This window comes from Leuresthes tenuis, unplaced genomic scaffold (genome assembly GCF_036924035.1).
Source record: "Leuresthes tenuis unplaced genomic scaffold, fLeuTen1.0.hap1 SCAF_16, whole genome shotgun sequence".
NCBI classification, from domain to species: domain Eukaryota; kingdom Metazoa; phylum Chordata; class Actinopteri; order Atheriniformes; family Atherinopsidae; genus Leuresthes; species Leuresthes tenuis.
Window position 1 is genome coordinate 7,541,258 of NW_027325370.1, and position 18,989 is coordinate 7,560,246.

The following is an 18,989-nucleotide window of genomic DNA, read 5'->3' on the forward strand; positions in this document are numbered from 1 at the left end:
TTTAAAATCTAATTAAGGAATTCTTCACAATGCATTGGTGATTTTGAATGTTAAAGGGTTGAGAATATTCTTTCTCTTTAGATAAATAAAGTACAGAATCAACATCTTGGATTAACTATCCCGAAGATAAAAGTGTCCAGTTTTCTGAGCTTATGCTGAGTTGATGTTTTAAAAAAATGATGCGATTATCTCATGACAGCACCTCACATATGATTTTGCAGAATATATAGCTGTAAATGACACTTTCCAACAATATCAGCTCAGCCTCAGCATCTGCTACAGTAACAGGTAACACGTGCATTATCCTATAAAAACAGCAATATTAGAATGCAGCAAATTCAGGGACCATTTCATTGCATGATGATACATACTCATCAACACATTTTTCTAATAACATTTAAATACTTCTGCTTTAGCATTTTTCCTGAAAGGGAATTTTTACTTGTAGTGGAGTATATTATAATATGTTCTTATTAGTCTGAGTATATCTTCCACCTCTGTCCTTACGTATCTGACTTAGTGTTTAATAATTAATGCCTTACCCTCCATGTTTATTGGTAGTTATTAGATTATTTAGTGCAAACAATAGTAAAATAGCAAAACAACTACACCCCAAATTTACAAAAGTAAGCGATCCTCTGCAATCAACATGGACGCCTGTTTTGGCCATTATCTGATGACATCTGCTGGTCAATAAGAGTATTGCAAATATTTCAGAAGAAAAACAAACAACCTTCATTATGTTACAAACCTTTGAAAAATACAATCCTTTATTTAAGATGTACAATAATACATGTCTTTTGTGAGCTGCTTGACTGACCATAGTGATTGTGATAAGCGTACAAAAATGTAAAAAAATAATTCGAAAAAGCTGTATGATAAAAAAATTTAAAAAAACACAGAAAAAGTGCACCATGGTTGAATAATAGAAAATAATTCTATCCCTTTAGAAAAATATTTACAACAGTCCATACTGTAAATAAGCACTGAGTCCATACAGCTTCAATGCTGTTAGAATATGCACAGTCTGACTGTACAGCAGAGAATAAATGTTCATTTAACTAAAGTTAATTATGAACAGGTGAAGAGCTTCGTTGTGATAATATTGTTTCTTACATGTTTACTGTATTCTATAATAAAGTTAACCATCTGTCATGGATTATGTGACTTTAAGTGGTTTTGGTTATTGTGGGAAAATCCATACTACAAAGGCAAACTGCTCTTCATAATAGTATGAGTCATTGTGCTGTCATACAGTTTCCATTCTGTCATGATGATGGGGATTTAAATAAAAATGACCCATGTGTGGAGAAACACTGCTGCGAACCCTGTCTGGAGGTACCAGAAAGGTGGCAAATGAAAAAAATCCATTCAAAAGAAATATCCTCATAAATGCACAATGTTTTGTTGGAATGTGGTGGAAAAATCTCAGGTTTTCCGTGTTGCTTCCCCTTTTCATTCTGGTTCTCTAGATGTCCCGTTTGAGTTTCTCAATACTGTAGTCACTGTCAAGGTCGAGTTTGGAGAGAGTCTTCTTCACCCGCAAGGCTGTGAGGCGGGCTGTTGGGTTCTGATACCAACACTCCTTCATGATCTTAACAATGGCCGAAAGGATCTGGACACACACACAGACAAAAAGTAAAATACCAGCTGGTTATCACAGCGGGGATGTGTTCTTATGTGTTAATAGAGACATGTGGATGATGTGAGATGAAGTGATGACAGTAACTTTTACAAAATGTAACTGCACTCGTTCCTGTGTGGATCTAAGTGTGTGTTTGTGAGGGGATGACCTACTGGGTGGGAGTGGAGCCTGTTGTGCAGACTGGGTTTCTGCTGGTCCACACACACCACTTTCTTCATCTCCTCAAAGCTCGGGTCTGAAGGCACCAGGTCAAAGAAGGGAGGACGGTACTCTTCTGCAATTCCTAATAAAAATGTAAGGAAAAAAAGAAAAGAAGGAAATAAAACCCACAAAGTCACAGTTTTTTCTCTAGTCAAAAGGAAAAAACAACTCACAAATTATAATCTTGACAGGAAACACAATGTCTGTAATGTATGTAACAAGATTGAGAAGTATCACATTCCATACCTTGTTTTTTTATAGCCACTTTTAGTGGTTTTATCTCCTCATATATTTCCAGAACATACATTTCTATTCACACAAGGCCTGAAATAGCACACTTGAACTTGAAGAACTAGTGGGAGTTTTGTAAAGTATGTTTGACTAAACAAGAGAGCAGGGAAGATATCAATTCTCTGGTGACTACACCAAATAAGTCCAGCTGAGGGACACACAACCCCCCCCCCCCACACACACAAGCAACCATCTGTACGTGTGTTTATATGTATGTGTGTGCGTGTTCTTGAGCATGACTGTGTGCCTTCATGTAGAAATTGTGTGCACAGGCATCTGGACTATATAAAAGTGAGTGCTGACACCAGATAAGACTGTTTATAATTACTGCAGTGCTAATCATGAGAGAGGATAGTAGAGACAGACACAGCATAGAAAAACACTGGACTGATGAGAGACCTGGGACTAACAGCTTTTTAAGTATATTCTTCTAAAACCAGACAGACCTATCAGAGGAAACACATTCTAAATATGATTTGTGGATTGGTACAGATTGGCAAAGGTAGATACTTATAACTCTTTTTGATTTGGTTTAAACAAAGACTTCCAATTATTTCCACAACTGGGTGCAAATGCAAAAGAATTCAACTAGATTACTGTCACCTTACCATTGACAATTGTCCTGCGTGTTATTTCCCAGAAGACCAGGCCAAGAGCCCAGATGTCAGTTTGTTTATAAGACTCAAAGACATCCACACGAATAGTCTCATCCAGCACCTCAGGAGCCATGTAGCGCTTGGTCCCCACACGAGGGTTGTTGCCCACGTCCAGGTAGTCGTGGGACTGAGAGTGGATTACAGCCAGACCTGAAAAGACACCACAGATGCAGCTTTTTAACCCGTTAATGTCCGGCTCTATAGTTTGGTAGGGCACATTTTCAGTGACTTTAATGTATCTTATGAAATATTTGTGAAGGTAAACATGCCTGAGCCATTTCTATCGCTTGGTTGAGGTTTGTAATGCTAAAGAAACTATACATTATGCCATTACTATTTCAAATTTTGATATTTTTACCAGAGCATCACCCCAAATACTTGAGGAAAAACCACTGATTCCAATTATTATTGCCCCAAGGACATTTTCAAAACGCAATTTGGAAACAGACACAGCAGCAAGTATGTTTTCTACATTTTGTCTCACTGTTCTAACTTCTGTGTAACGCTTACCTAGGTCAGCGATGCAGCACTGCCCATTCCGCTTCACCAGGATATTTCGACTCTTCAGGTCTCGGTGGGCGATTGCTGGCTTTTCCTGGGAGCTGACAATCTCAGTGTGGAGGTGGACCAGGCCACAGGCCACTGACAGGCACATCTTCAAGCAGCTCTCTGGCTCCAGGCTGCTGTATTGGAGGAAATCGTAGAGCGAACCCAGCTCATGAAAGTGGGTGACGAGCCACAACTGCGTGCTGGAATTTTTGGATGTCATGTCAGAGGCTATAAAACCTAAAAGCCAGGATAAAATACATTGTGTAAAGGTTTGGCTTTTGTCCCACACTTGCGCAAATGTGCTTTCTTCTAAACTTTAGCTGCCATACCCAGTATGTTGTCATGGCGCAGCTGCACAGTATTGTAGATCTCTGTCTCCCTGAACCAGGACTGCTCGTCCCTAGAGGAGAAAATCTTGACTGCTACACTCTCACCCATCCATGTTCCCCTCCACACCTCACCATACCTGCCTTTACCTGGAAACAAAGTGATTAGGCTACACAACTAGACAGAAATGCTGAAAACTCCACAGAGGAAAACACTGACAAGAAAGCAGACTGACCAACACACTCAACTAGTGAGATCTGCCTGGCCATTGTTCTTTGGACCAGATATGGAAGCCCTGTCCCACTTCCCGATGTGCAAAACTCATCAAAAATATCCTGGAGAAAGAGACAGACCCACATGTAAAAACTCTTTAGTAATACTTCTCTGTCCTATGATAAACATCGAATGTCTCTTACGTCATATGTGGGGTCATCTCCACTGGGAACTTTGACCATAGCAGCATCATGGTCCTCAGGGTCTCTCAGTCTGCAGGTTGCATGTCGGAAGCGCAGGAATAGCACCAAGCACACACTTATAGTCGTGAGTGAGAGCAGCAAAGACACAGCGATCCACAGCTCTGAACGTGGGAGTCCTGGAGGCGTTGTTGTCGGCTCCCCATCTGTACACACATGAGCATTCCAGCACACACAAACACACTCACATTTAGAACAGCCTCGGAAATAAAAAATCCATGCGCACAAGAGAAGACGTTTCAATTTTGGCAAGCTGTCTTAATAAAAGCAAAAGCCTCAAAGCGTCAATTTCTCTGAGGTGACCACAAGGGGGAACCAGTTGATATCCAAAATAATGCTACAACTGTGGCGTGACCCTGAGCAGATTAACAAATCGAACTAAAACGCTCAGTGCAGCATTTGGATGTGATATTAGAATTTTGTAAACAACTTTGAATACTGACTGATGTTTGGGGGTGGGGTGGCGAAGGCGTTGCACTTGTGTCCTCTGCAGCAGTGGACGAAAAAGCCCTCGAAGGAGCCGGAGCACTGCTCTCTGATGTTTTCTGTGAAACACCCCCTCTCCTCTCTGCCTTGCACCCAGCTATAGAAGCAGACCTCTCCTCCGCAAGTTCCATTCTCACAAATGCCTTTGTCATTTTCACAGGTACACAGAAGCTTTTCATCATTTTTGGCACTGTGGTTATCTGAGGTACAAGAAGAAAACAAAATTACTGTGGTGCCAGGTGAGCAGGGATACAAGTAATTGCACACAGTCCCAAAATGATCTTTTTCTCACAGTCTGCCCAAACAACAATGAGGTGAGAAGATGTTTGATATGGGGACTGTGAAAAAGAAAAAAGAATAAAGCAACCACAGTTGTAACATAGGAAGATGTTAATTTTCTGAAATGATAAGCTAGAGTCTCCGTCCTTGGGGAAAACACCACTTTTAACTGAAAGAAAAGATTGTTAACCCCGTTTCCATGCAGCCAAAAGACATAACATATATAGTCGGCCTGTGTGGTCCACTAAAAGAGGTCATTTAGGTTTGAAATTAGTTTGTGAGAGTAAACTAAAGAGATGTGTTGTTTAAGTTTCTGACAAAAGCCTCTACATTAAAACATCTCTTTAAAGACTATCTTTACTTGTTTGGATTACAATTTAGATGATCTGATACCAAGAGGGCACTTTAGAAGTATTGGTCAAGTAAGCTGGGCTGAACTCCTGAGACACAAACATGCAGCTTAAACACAGTGTATATGTGCGCGGAACGTCACAGAACCCAACATAGTTAAAGCTGCTGCAGGCCATCTTTAACTAAGAGGCAGAAAGCCTACGCACTGCTCCACCAACCCTTTTACTGGTATTTGGGAATAGTCGCCTGCCACTCATTTACTATGACTCCGCCTTCTCACGCCAGACAGGTAGTAAACACCGATCTTGTCTGAGCTTGTTGGCTGGACACTGTTGCTTTTTGTTGCTGAAAACCGTGAGATTGAACCAAACAGTTTATGCGCAAGTTGGAAAATCCAAACAAGCACCTGTATCCTCAGAAGAATTCAACAGCACCAGTAAACAATTTCCATTTGAGCATTTAGTATAAAAACTACTTCAACATGGGGGCTATGACTAAATAACAAAACAATGGAATGGTCTTTGGAAAAATAAACAGTACTATTTTTACCATAAACTCACCAGCATGAATGGTAGAAATCCATAGAAGAACCCCAGCTAGCACCACTGTGCACAGAGCAGTGCTTCCCATCTCTGCAACACAGTAGCAAAGTAATTACAGCTATCATATCATCTTTTTATTAGGAACAATCAAAAGGAAAACCAAAACTTTAATTACAATCTGAAGCAATTTGGAAAAATAAAGCAATTTCCCTGACATTTTTACTTCAGCTTGAATTCAGTTTGCAGATGGTAACTTAATAGTGGTGTCTATGAGGAGTTGAACAGCGTTTAAAGCCAGGGCTCTGAGGAAGCTATGAGGTCAGAAACAACAGTCGAGGGTCCAGCCTGTCTGCCTGTACTCTAATTGCGTTGGGTGGGAGAAGGGGGCTTAGGGGAACAGGGCCATGTTTGTGTATGTGTGCTTGCACTGCATGTGGCGCTGTGCTGCCCGGGCTCCAGTCCTGACCACTCCACCACTACCCCGCTTGCAGAGTAAATATTGATGGCTATGCTTCCTGCCATTGAGTGGCCCCACCCGGCCTGCCGGCGAGACTCAGGTCTGCTCATTGTTTAGGGCCAGAGTGCTGAGAGTCACGCAACTGAAAGAGCCTTCATAGACAAGTTAGCCCCTAGCTGCTGAAGCATACTCGACTTGACATTTAACTGAGCTCAGAAAATTTAATGACATTTTCTCAAAATAAATAAATAATTGAAAGCTACTAAATGTATTTTTAACACTTTCAGCTGATAACCTTTAACATTCATGTTCTGTTTTTTGTCGCCCAATGTTTACAGAAACTACCAAAAAAAAAACATTTATTCACATTCAGTCCTATTCATTTAAACTCCATCACCATCTGATAATGGATTGGATCAGCCATGACACCAATGTAGACTTCACATATGACGGAAAATATATGTTTATACACCAGCTGTAGCTACGGAGAGTTACAAATACATCATAAATGACAAAGACTCGGGGCCAAGAATGTAAAGTGGGAAAGTTAGAGTTAGATCCATGGGTTAGAACAGACCCCGTTTCAAACATGACCTTCATTTTGATCTCGGCTACAAGCCTGGAAGACAAAAACACTAGTTAAAGTATAAAAACTGCCTTTGTGGCAGTTTCTGCCAGACCTGTTAAAACATTTTCTAAATAGGATTTGTTTAACAAAAAAAACTGACTGAAAAAAGCAGCACTATGTATAGACCTGTGCCACGCCACTGAATGCAGTACAGTACAGGAAAGACGGGAGTCAGACAACATCCTTTGACCGACTGAAAATAAAATGAAATGCAGAAACAATCCAATTATTCAATGACAACCACGTGGTACAGAGGGCAGAGAATTCACCGCCATATTTGGCTGCAGAGAAACAGGCAAATCAATCTAAAAAGACCAGTTTGGGGATATTTTGGCTTGGAAGGTTTGCACTCGTTTCCACCATAATACTTCTCTCCAGGACCACATTATCACACAAAGAGGCTCATAAAGTGCTAACCAGCTGTGCTTTGCAGCTCATGATTAGTATTTGCTTCTTCTCTTATATTTAAAAAAAATGCTGCATTGGCATTTATTTTAGTAGATTGCATAATTCTCAGATTGTTTTGTAATAGAAAGATTAGGTACAGTCTAGTTTGTGCAGTTATTTGAGTCCTGGTAATCCAAAGTGCTTAACAGAAAACAACTGGACTCCACTTCTTGATTTTTGAAGATATTACACCCAAGAAGGCCTCAACATTTCTTCAAGAACCAAGAAAAGAAGTCCAGTTGCTTTTGATTCACACACTTAGGGCAGTATGGATCAAATCAGTAGAGAATTTAGGTGTTTTACAGATGTTTTTTTATGAATCCAGAAACAAAAACTTAATGCACCCCTCATCTGAGAGCAAATAACTCTTGAACATCTGGCAGTGAAACATGCAAATGTCAGCACACAACTTCGGATATCCTCATTTAGTTTTGATGCGTCAAGCAAGACATATTGATTACAGGAAGGAATCACAGGAAGCCCCCACATTACATTAGTCATTTCATCAGGCGGTGCAAAATGTCATGTAGAATATACAAACATATCTGTCCTTAAGCAAAGAACGTGCTGTGAGTTGAGCTTTTCATATTCATAAAAATGTCAAATCAGACGTGACACCAATGCTACAGGTTATCACTCTGTAATGTGACAAAAAAAACTGTCTTCCAGTCTTGGTTTCAGCTCAGTATCTGAGAACCCTTTGCACGAATGCTCTAACATGCTAGAAGAACAATTACTATATTTTACCTTTTAGCAATAATAATAAAAAAAAAAAGAACAGCATAAACGCAGCTCCACCCCTGGAAAGGATTTATTCTCAGTAGAAGAGTTCATTTTGGGAAGTATCATATCATCATCGTTCAAAGGGCCCTGGCATATTAGAGGTCAGAAATCACATCCCCCATCACAGGCAGTCTGACTTAATACTTAGCAGTCTTCCTCTCTAAGCCCTCTTCTGTTTTTCTCCATTCTGTCCATAGCTACACCCACGAGACCAGGGGGGAAAGATCCATTGTCATCTCTTCCTCTCATCTACACAGTTTTGACTCAGGGAGGCAGATATCTCATTCCATCTGAATGACTGTGCGGTTGCAGTGGTGGATTGTGGGGGCATGGCACAGCACGGCCGTTTCCATTCAGCCCTCCACTGGGCCTCATTGCACGTAAAAAAAAGTCCCTCCCAACTTTGTTTTTGGAAAGTAATCTTAAGCTGTGTTACTGTGAAAGCTGTTGTGGTACTTAAATGGCAACACGCTATTAAGTCCTTTTTAATGACTTCAAATAAAACTAAAATCTGTAATCTAGTGACTGCAACCATCTGCTAGTTTGGCCGGGTTCAGTCACTGACTGCGCGTTCCCACATGCATCATGCCTACAATGAAAGCTTGTCTGAGAGAGGAAGTGACAAATATACTCTTCCTCATACATCCTGTGCACACAAGGTCTTTTCTGCTTTAAAAAGAAAAAGAAATCTAAGTAAATGCATGAAAAACAACAAGCATGAGGTTTGGGTATGACTTTGAGTGATGTGCAGAAACAGCAGTCACCTCAAAAAAGCTGGAGCTTTATGACCTGCATTCAAATAGGGCAAACGTATCCACCCGAACAAATCTGCATTTATGAGATGTAGAAGAGCTATTCTGGCACATTTGCAAATGCACATGCATATGAGCAGTAATCAACTTTAAATCCCAACATATGTTCAAATACAAATCTTGTCTCAAACTCTGTGGCTAAGACAGTTTTCACATCCTGTTACCATGTAAAAATAGCCTAAAAAACGGAAGTTGATCATCCAATATGATAGATCCAGTTATCATAGAGTTGAATACTGCCTGCCAGGGGTCTAATGTGACATCATTTCACTGTTGTTATCATTGCATCATCGTGTAGGCAAATATTAAATGATACACAAGTACTTCTCAAGGTCAAGCGATTCTTAAAACTATTCTGAGCTGTGTCATCTAAATAGAAATCATACCGATAAGCTAGAAATACATGTAACTTCTACACTAAACCCTGAATGACATTTAAATGTATAAGCTGTTTGAAGCTAATACTGATAAGGCCTCCATTTGCTAGATGATTAAAAAACATGACAAAATAATATCTGCTGACATATAAAACACATTAATGCCTTGATATTTGCCTCTAAAATCTAGTGTCCCACATGTTGGTGGAAAAACATGGATACAGGAATACTTCTGCTGCACCTAAGCATACTTAATACTTGTATTAGTGCCCAATAACTGAGAGCCTGTAAGTAAAACAATGCTGATTTATCAATATACAACTAAATAAATGTAATCGATTATGGCTTCCCTGTAAACCAGGACTTATTACTCGAAACAGAGAAACTTTATGTATGAGCACAATCACCACTGTGATTGAGATTCATAAATATCTGATAAGAAAACGTGAATTAAAGGCAGCAGAGTATAGTTGAATAAGCTGTTTAATGCGTCATCTATGGCTCAGGTAGATTACTTTCCATCTGATTACATCTGGAAACACGTGGGGTGTTGTGGTGCTGTCAAAGGTAACTTTAGGTGTAGTGTTACTGTGCCACAGTGTAAAACCTTCAGGGAGTCCAGGTTAAACATGCACGAGAAAAAAAGCTTTGCCATACCTGTTGTCTGCTCGCCGTTTAACTTGTCAGATGCAAACGCCGCACGTCTCCCATATCAGAGACAGCCTGAAGTGTTCCTCCGTGGCCGAAAAGGAAAGCAAAAAAGTGTCTTCAGAACTCTGCAGGTCTCATTACAACAGTGAACTGAGTCCTTTGGCGTGAACGGCTTCGCGGCAGATGTTTTCTCCAGAGAGAATTCACATCCTCTCCTGCCTCGAAGACGACTTTCTTAGAAAAGCCAGTCCGCAGTTTCTCTCGTTGTTTTAATATATATATTTATGTATAAAGTTATAATCGCTCACTCAACGACGCACAAACAAAAAGTTCTCACCAATGTGTGAGAAACTGAAAAGGATGTGGCTGCTTACTGGGTCCAGACAGGACGACAAACAGCGTGCTGTCGCCTATCTCATCTCAGTCCAAATCTGAGCTGATAAACCGACAACATGAACACCGTCGCGGGTTTGGAACTAGGCTCCTTCCGCTTTGACAACTTCACAAGAGACGACTCGCGGCGTGTCCTCTTAGATTAAGCACGAGCACTTTAGTTGTCGTCTATGTTCCTGATTGAAAGGCAAGATTAGAGATTTTTAAATTGTGTACACTTTTGTCCCACCCCTTATTGTCCCGAACTGAATCAGCCCTTGCTGGAATGTGGTCTCTTAGCGGTTTTCCTGTTGCTTGCTAAACCTCTCATTTTCCTTTTCCCCTGTGGACTTGTGTCTGCACTGCACTGACAGGAATGTGCGTCAAAGTCTTAACTATGATACAAAAACTATTTCTCCCAAGTTCAACCAAAGCCTGCATGTAAGTATAAGGCTACTAGTATTATAATTAGTTTCAAAGCATTCTCCTGTTCTTTATCAGCTCAAAGGCCAGTGGAGATGTTTGAATACAATTCCTGGAATATGTGTCTTATTTACTGTCACCCCTAAAATAGCAGGCCCAAGGACCTTGTTAGCTACTGTTCTACTAAAATATTTCCAAACAAATAAACAACTACAGGATGTTGCCCACAAAGGGCTTCACAAACAATTCATGAGCAACCATTAATACTTCAGCTTCCCCTTAATTATGTTAGACAAATAGCTGAAACTTGCATTCTATAATTTATGTCTGCATGATGAGTGTATGTTTTTATCTGTGTCTGTTAGCTAAGGACGGGGTATTTTTGTAACTTTCTTGCTGAAAGTTACATTATAAATCTGTTTGTTTTGTGTTTCGCTTTGACGCAGATTCAACAATGTGAAACCTAAGCTGTGGCTTTCCAGTAGCCTGATGTACACTTCGCCAGAGGTAAAAACTGTGAAACACAAATAAAAATGTAACAAGTTGTAATTGAATTAGGTTAGCTGATGATGCAAACATGATAACCAATTTTCTGCCAGCAGTTGTTTGCCTAGTTTAAAAGCACCACCAGTCCTTACACTTGGCACCAGCAGCAGTACTCGTAGCAGGATATCAGCAAAACTTAGTGTTGTTCAATATTTTTCGGCTTCCAGTATAGTCATACAATTGGAGCTGCATAAAAAAAGGAAGAAAATGTTGTTTTCATTCTGAAGCTTTGTGCACCTGATCTATGCTAGAGAGAGATGCAGACATACATTGCATGAATGCTCACAGGAACACAGGTCTCACAGCAGATAGTTAAACAACCAGTCTGCAATGAAGCCATATGAAACTGAGGGCAGATGACAGTTTCTTCAGGTTTGGACACATTTCTCCAAACGCTTTGCAATTTTATAGGTAACTGTATCAGCGTGTTTTAGCAATTTGGGTCAGTCTCAGTGATGTAAACCAGCCTGCGGTGTGAGTTACTCTTGGTTGTGTTGGTCCTGTTGTTGGTCCTTTAGCTTTGCTCTGCTATGAAAAGACAGAAGGGAAAGTGGACAAAGATCTGTTTTGTGGTGGAGTGAAACAAAGTGTTAAAATGATTAAAAATGATCATTTATTACAATTTTGTTCCCTCTTTGTGACAAAATTGGTTGTTGACACCCCCCTGGCCCAATTTAACTTTCAGCCGATCAACATACAATCTATGCTACGCATAGCTTTTTGTCGGAGTGGATGGAAGCCATTGGTTCAATCGATCTCAGCCCTCATTTAATCTGCGTGAGGTGAGATTGATTGTAAATTGTCCACACCTTTTTAACCCTATCCAGGTTCTACTATACACATGCTTGTCATTCACCTTTTCACACAGACATATATATATATATATTAAAATATGTACGTACTCTATAAACCGCACTTTGTCTATACAATCACTCCCAGTGAACATCCATCCATCCATTTTCTATACCGTTAATCGGGTAGCGGGTGGGCTGGAGCCTATCCCAGCAGTCCTCCCAGTGAACATATTAGAGGCTAATTTTGAAAAGTGCCAGTGATTGGGGGTAGGAGGAGGACTCACTGAAAGGACCAGCACAGAGCAGCTGTAGTGGAAAAGCAAAGACATTAACATGTACTTGCTTATTTTGAGCACTTTGAATTTAGCTCAAACTTCTAAACAGTGAAATGTGAAACTATGAATGTGAATTAGATTACAATTTCATACAATGCGGTTGTGAAATATTTATTGTAGCTTACAGAAGTCCATTTTCCGTGGATGTTCTCAGTATTTTCAAAGAAGTGTAGGCTGTGTATATAGTTTGCATATAATTTCAGGCTTGCCTCAAACACAGGTTTAGAGCTAAAATGAATTAAATTAGATCTATTTCCCTCCCCAGCGAGGGTCGCTGCCTAGTTTTGTCTTGTGCTGTTTTTATGTCTTTGCCCAATTTTTTTTTCTTTCCCACGGCACATAGATATTTCAAAGACTGTTACTCATGTATTGAATTGCCAGACATTGCCTAAGCCAAAAAATCATGAAAATATGATCCGCTCGATAAGCTACTCAACCTCAGCTCGGTGTGGGCACCAAGCCATGTCGGTCGCTAATAGCTTCAACCATCACTGCTGTTATTTTTTCTTTCAGTGATCTCGTTAAACATGATTGATGTGAAGAAAATATGCACTGTTTAAAACAAAAAAGGTGATCTGGGCACTGCTTCTTCTTTCTCTCAAGTTGAACCTGAGGACATGTCTTGTTGCTACATTGCCTTACTTTCCTATCCTTTCTGTGCTTGGTACCTCAAGAAAGCACAGGCTGTTGCTAGCAGGTGAGCATGCTAACCTCAGTTTGAAGTATCTCTGCAACACAATACAAAAACAAATTTAACATAAAAATTAAGTCCATATATTTTCCCCAATTTAACTGTTTGTTTTTTTTATTCTTTCAACGTATTAAGATATTAATAAGCTACAGTTGTTACACATTATTCTATATGTTCAATGTGCTGTATATGATGATTATTGGATGTCCCCCTAATCAAAGTCTGACACAATATTGCTCACATGCTCTGTGTTCTGTCACTTTGGTAGCCAATGTATATCTTAATTATAGAGTTTTCTTTGAGATGCCAGAGCAACTACCCTATGGGACAACACTTCATTCAGCAAAGCCTTAGAGAGATGTCTTCATGTCTGTAATATAAATTCCCCTCCTTGTTCTCAGGCTCTGTAATCTCTCCATTTTGGCTTACAGCTACAGACACAGCTGGAAGCTCTCACATGAGCTGTCACATAGAAAAGAGATCAAATTGTTATTTTCTAAAATCAGCACCTATTTTTTATTTTTTTCCCGCTAATCTCTGTGATTTGAAGAGCCACACAATCTTGAGAGGCTACATTTGCTACACAATGTACATATATATATATATATATATATATATATATAACAGGAAGGTATTTATTTTTAAGGCTGACCTCAGGTCACCAACTTCCACTCTATGGAGAGGAAATGAGCCGTATTTCTGAAAATAAAGTGTGACATTGTTTCACACATGAGCAGAAAAACAGTTTGTGTTTTATACATATATATATATATATATATATATATATATTTATGGTGACTATAGCAACTTTTTGCTTAATCTTAGAAAAGCTCTCAAATGTAAATGTAACATTTTTGAGCTTATTATACCACGTACAAAGGATAATTGTTGTGTAAGGATAGTCCACTGTGGATTAAACGATTAGTGGCGACCAGGGTTCAGAAGCCACTCCATGTCACTGTGTGTTATAAGCTGCCTTTAGAAGCTCGAAGTAATTTTGTAGTGAAAAAGGTGACATGTTAGACAAGAGGCTAATCCATCACGTGTATGTCAATTAAGGAATGTTGTATAAGCAATACTTTTGTGTATGCCATACTATACTATATATACTATATATTCGTAAGATCAAACAGTTAAATGTTTTCACGTGGTTGCTTAAATGTGACGGTGAAGAGGCATCTTTAAAATGGTGTTCTTTTAAGTCTTGTTACAACATAAAACACACTAATAAAGCGTCTTGTTATCCTTAGATATTTTCACAGAAGTAATAAAACAAAGTCATTCACTCTTGATAAGGTCAGTTCATTTATTGCATACAAACATTTATTTCCTTTTTCTCAAACTTGATAAAGATGAAGACGACCTGAGATCTCCAAGTCTTTTGCTTCATCTTTAAAATTACCCCAGAAATTATTGTCTAATTTTCCAATGAGAACAGCATCTAAATAAATAGATAAATATATATATTTGAGATAACACACTTAGATACATTTTGATGGTTATTGGAACATGTACTGCAACTGAATGCACGTGTTTGTCATTTTAGTTAGTAAATTGATCTATAAATAGCATATTTCACTTCAAGCTGAATTCCAGGATGTTTAATTTCTGATAGATGATATGTTGGTTTCACCCAAATAAGAAAATGTCTTTCATTCAATTTCCCTGAGGATTAAGTTCAGATATCATCTCCAATAAGTGACTCTGTAGAAGTGAGGTCTTTTTTGGTATATATATGAAAATAAATATTCTGATTTCCAAGTAAAGCCCATCAAACAAAACACATAAAGCTGTTGCAGTCCTAGGTCTTGTGTAAGTGTAGCATTTTTCAGCATTGGACAAAATGTTGTTGAGATATGACTTTGCTCCATTTTCAGTATTTTACAAATAACCTCTGTGTGAAACAGTAACGTTTTTAATGTTTTTGAGAATCCTAAATATGCCAGAAATATGTGGAGGTATCTGGTTGATGCTACATGTTGCAATGAAGGAATAATAGATTTGTGAAAACAAAGAAAAGGGCTTCTCACAACTTAAACAGTTACAGCAAGTGTTCTGTAGTGCAACGTCTCTGCTGGGTCATGTAAAAAAAGAAAAAAAAAGAAAATCCCTTTGAGCATGGAGTGTAGACAAAAGCACATATTTTGAACATGTTTTGCCTCTTTTTGACCTGTCAACATCACACAGTTTTAGACAGCTCTTTCATGAATCATTTTCTGAAGGCATTTGATCACATATATGTACAAAAAAGGCTATTGGCTATTTGGTTATCTTGCAGTTAAATACTATGGCACACTACTTTAAGTTGTTCACAAAACTCAAATAATTACAGGGCTTTCGAAATAGAATGTCATTGCAGGTGTCTGGAATCAGTAATACAACACCATAAAACTTCCTAATCCACCAGGCTTATTATATGAAACAGCCATGATGAGACACACTGGGATATATCTTTTAAACCCAAGAAATATTTGGTTAACATAATTTTCAGCCTAAGATGTTAAAAAAATAAGTAAGAACTAGCTAATGCAAGTCATTCCAGTTATCTAATTTTCATCCCAAGATCAAATTTTATCCATGAATTTTGTCAGTTACTCCCGTGCAATTCCTTTGTCTGTTGTTACAAGTGCCTTTGGAGTCAAAGTAATCACATATTTATCCTTGATGCATGACATTATCACAGTGAAATCTTCAGTGGGAATGAGCAATCTGGCTCAGCTTTTGCTTGATGATTTTTTGGACCCCTTTGATTTTTTCTGTTGCTCTTTTTCCATTTCCTGCCTTTTCTTCTCTCTCTTTTTCTCCTCCTTGGCCTCCTTATACTTCCAGACAGGAGGCTCCAGGTAGCCCTTTTGCCTTTTCTTCTTTTTCTCTTTCTTTGGTGTAGGCTCCCCAGATTTTGTCACTTCAATCTTAGGAATGCAGCCTGAGGGGAAGATGCTGTTCCTGTGTGCCATGCTGCGAGGGATGAAGCTTCTCATGCCACCCGACGGCATGCTTTCCCTGCGCCCCTGGTCCTGGCAGCAAGAAGTTAGAGATACAGAAGTGGCTGACAAAGCTGTGGAAGAAGATGAGATGATGGAACCGTTTCTGTGGGACACTGTGCTCTCCTCCAACTCCTTGCTGCTGTGCTTTTCAAGCAGTTCAGGTACAGCAAACCGCCGTTTGCCAATCTCTGGGGGGCTTGAGGGACAGAGTGGGTGGCAAGCAGTAGCTATCAGGGGGCAGTGGATGCTTGTAGTTATCCTCACCATATGGTCCATAACTCCATTATCTTCGGGATCATGTGGGAAGCTGAAACTAAGGCTTTCCTTTAAGCGTTGCCTCAACTTCTGACCAGTTGATTTTGGGGCAGTGGTCTTTTCCACCAGGTGCCTCAGCTCCGGCCACTCAGGCTTGTAGCTTTCACAGAACTGCTCAGCAACAGAACGACTCTGCAGGCGACGTATTCTGTTCAGAGTCTCAAACCTTCCTGTCCTAAGGACCCAGTCTTTAAGACCTCTCCCCTGGACCAGGTCTGTTGCATGCATGTCTGCACCTGCACACCAAAAGACGTGGGAATATAGAAAAAAAATGTTGAAAAAAGGAACAATGTCAGTTTTCACTGTATGGTTTGGAATGTGAAAGAATCAATTGCTCTGTCAACTCAGTAAAACAACCCCACCATGTGGTTGCTTTGGAGAACAAATCATTGATATCTGCTGTATATTTTCCTGAAAAAAATCAGACCATTTTACAACATGTTGGCATATAAAGGTGGGGTTGGAGGAAAATAGTGTCCTGCATTAGGCCAGAGTTCTGCAGATCTGCTTTGTTGTCACATAAGTAACACATTATTGGATGAAGACAGCTTAAAGGTGCAACAATCCTCTTGGTGAATTTTCAAGAGTTTAATGAAATCCAAGACCATAACAGACATTTATTTTCCATACTTTAGCTATTTTTTAAAATTTTATCCTTTGATTAATGTTGTCAGTCTGTCTCTGAAATAATTAACATCATTTACTTAGAATAGACAGTGGACAGGAATGTATTTTCGTGCTAGCCTAAATGTGTCACGTTGTAATTTATACTGGTCTAATCCCTGCAGCCCAGAGAAAGAGCAGATTAGTTTACAGATCTGATGTTCTGGCTTCCCCTTTGTATCACACTGAATACCGCATTATTGGAATCCTAATTCCTGACTGAAAACTCTATATCTTAATTGTCATCCTATCAATTGAGATGGGAAGATATTTTAGTTTCCTGGCAAATCATTTCATGTACTTTTTTTACTGTCTATGTGGACTTGGCACATCAAGTCCAGGTGAGGGTCATTTTTAGAGTTTTAATGTAGTGAGACGTTAGATTTCCAAACTTACCATGCATTAGCAGGGCTGACACACAGTCCTCTCGGCCCTGCAGGCCTGCCTTGATGAGGGCTGTGAAGCCACGGGGGTCCCTGACTTCAGTGTCCACGCCAGAGTAGTAGTTAAGGATAAAGTTCAGGATGTTTATGAAGCCTGAAAGAAGAACAACAATGACTTTAGGTGAATATTATAGGAGTGATTTAAGATTAGATGTTGAGGTTATGCAGTGTAAATGTTCCCAGACATACCAGCCTGTGCAGCAATCATAAGTGCAGTGTTTCCATCATTGTCTTGGTGGTTGATTTCTACAAAGGGACATCTGTGGAGCAGGGTGACGATATCCACAAAACCTTTGGACACAGCGACCATCAGTCCAGTCTGATGGAAAACAGGACAGAAATGAATTAGTTTGCCTTTATATTTTATATTACAGAAATGTACATTCAATAAGAATGCTTATCTAAAGATTAACTTTATTTGACGAGAGCAGTGAGAAGTTTCTCACCCTGCCGTTGATGTCCAACTCCATTGCTTCATCTTTTGTGACTCCTCTTTCCAGGATGCTGCGCAGGGAAGCTGCTTCATTCCTTGCGCAAGCCTCATACAGTGTTTTACATGGTCCTTTATAGTTTGGGTCTCTTTCATATTCGGGAAGTACTGAGTCATCAGACAGTACACTCCCTGAGTCAGAATCATCCAGGAGGATCTCTGACTCCTCCGATGGGCCAGCGCCCAATTGTGGGTCGTCATTTGCAGTAGCCATCAGAGCGCCGTCAGGCTGTGATCACCAATGGGTGTCAGGACTGCTGCATGGCACCCATATCTTGAAAAAAAAAACATTTATTCACTGACGAACAGATCTTTTTAAGATGCCTCAGAATGTTTTGATATTATCGAGTTTGGATCCTCTGCACTTTTTTCCACTGATATGTCACAGCCACATACTACATTGATATCAGATAGTGTAGACCAAGCTACAGAAAAATACTATTAACCCACAAATACCATTCTCAATGATGACATTAATTAACATGTAATGACAGCCATGTTTTGTTTATGGTGCTGTCAAAAACACAAGCTCATCCTAGTATGAAATGCCTTTGTGACTTTGTGCTCAAATGTAATTTGCAACCCACATAGTACAGGAATGTTCTAAGATGTATGTTCTTTCATACTTAGAATAGGCATGTTACACTGTAAGACTCACAGTTACTATGTTAAATCAATCTTGTGACCTGGAAAAGCCTTGACCAAAAGACATGATGGCTAAAGAGGATGAGAAGATTTACATCACCTTAACCCTCCTGTCAGAGTGGCTGATCCGTAAGTCTCTGATTTACACAATCAACAACATCCATGTATGAAATACTTTTTCCATTTATTTGTTCATTGTCTTAACCCATCATGAATTGTGGAGGGAAAACAGTTATTTGAATCTAAAAGTAACCAAACAATTTTGGTTTGTTGAGATAACGGAAGCTCTGGATGTGTAAAAGAATGAATCTACAAAGATATGACAGAAAC

The 18,989-nt window shown here is 39.5% G+C and overlaps 2 protein-coding genes across 2 annotated transcripts; both read right to left on the reverse strand.

Annotated features, from left to right (window-relative positions):
- Window positions 1-752: 752 nt before the first annotated feature.
- acvrl1 (activin A receptor like type 1) lies at window positions 753-10,138 on the reverse strand. Its single transcript, XM_072366822.1, has 10 exons — window positions 9,962-10,138; window positions 5,819-5,890; window positions 4,586-4,828; window positions 4,086-4,288; window positions 3,905-4,004; window positions 3,672-3,818; window positions 3,304-3,579; window positions 2,746-2,943; window positions 1,798-1,928; window positions 753-1,615 (listed from the first exon to the last, which is right to left on the reverse strand). The coding sequence occupies exons 2-10, from the start codon at window positions 5,886-5,888 to the stop codon at window positions 1,469-1,471; spliced, it is 1,515 nt and encodes a 504-aa protein (XP_072222923.1). The 5' UTR covers window positions 5,889-5,890; window positions 9,962-10,138; the 3' UTR covers window positions 753-1,468.
- A 5,607-nt stretch (window positions 10,139-15,745) lies between these two features.
- Window positions 15,746-18,228, reverse strand: ankrd33aa (ankyrin repeat domain 33Aa). The gene is made up of 4 exons (XM_072367289.1): window positions 17,971-18,228; window positions 17,714-17,843; window positions 17,478-17,618; window positions 15,746-16,654 (listed from the first exon to the last, which is right to left on the reverse strand). Exons 1-4 carry the CDS (start codon window positions 18,226-18,228, stop codon window positions 15,831-15,833), a joined length of 1,353 nt encoding a protein of 450 aa, XP_072223390.1. The 3' UTR covers window positions 15,746-15,830.
- Window positions 18,229-18,989: the final 761 nt, after the last annotated feature.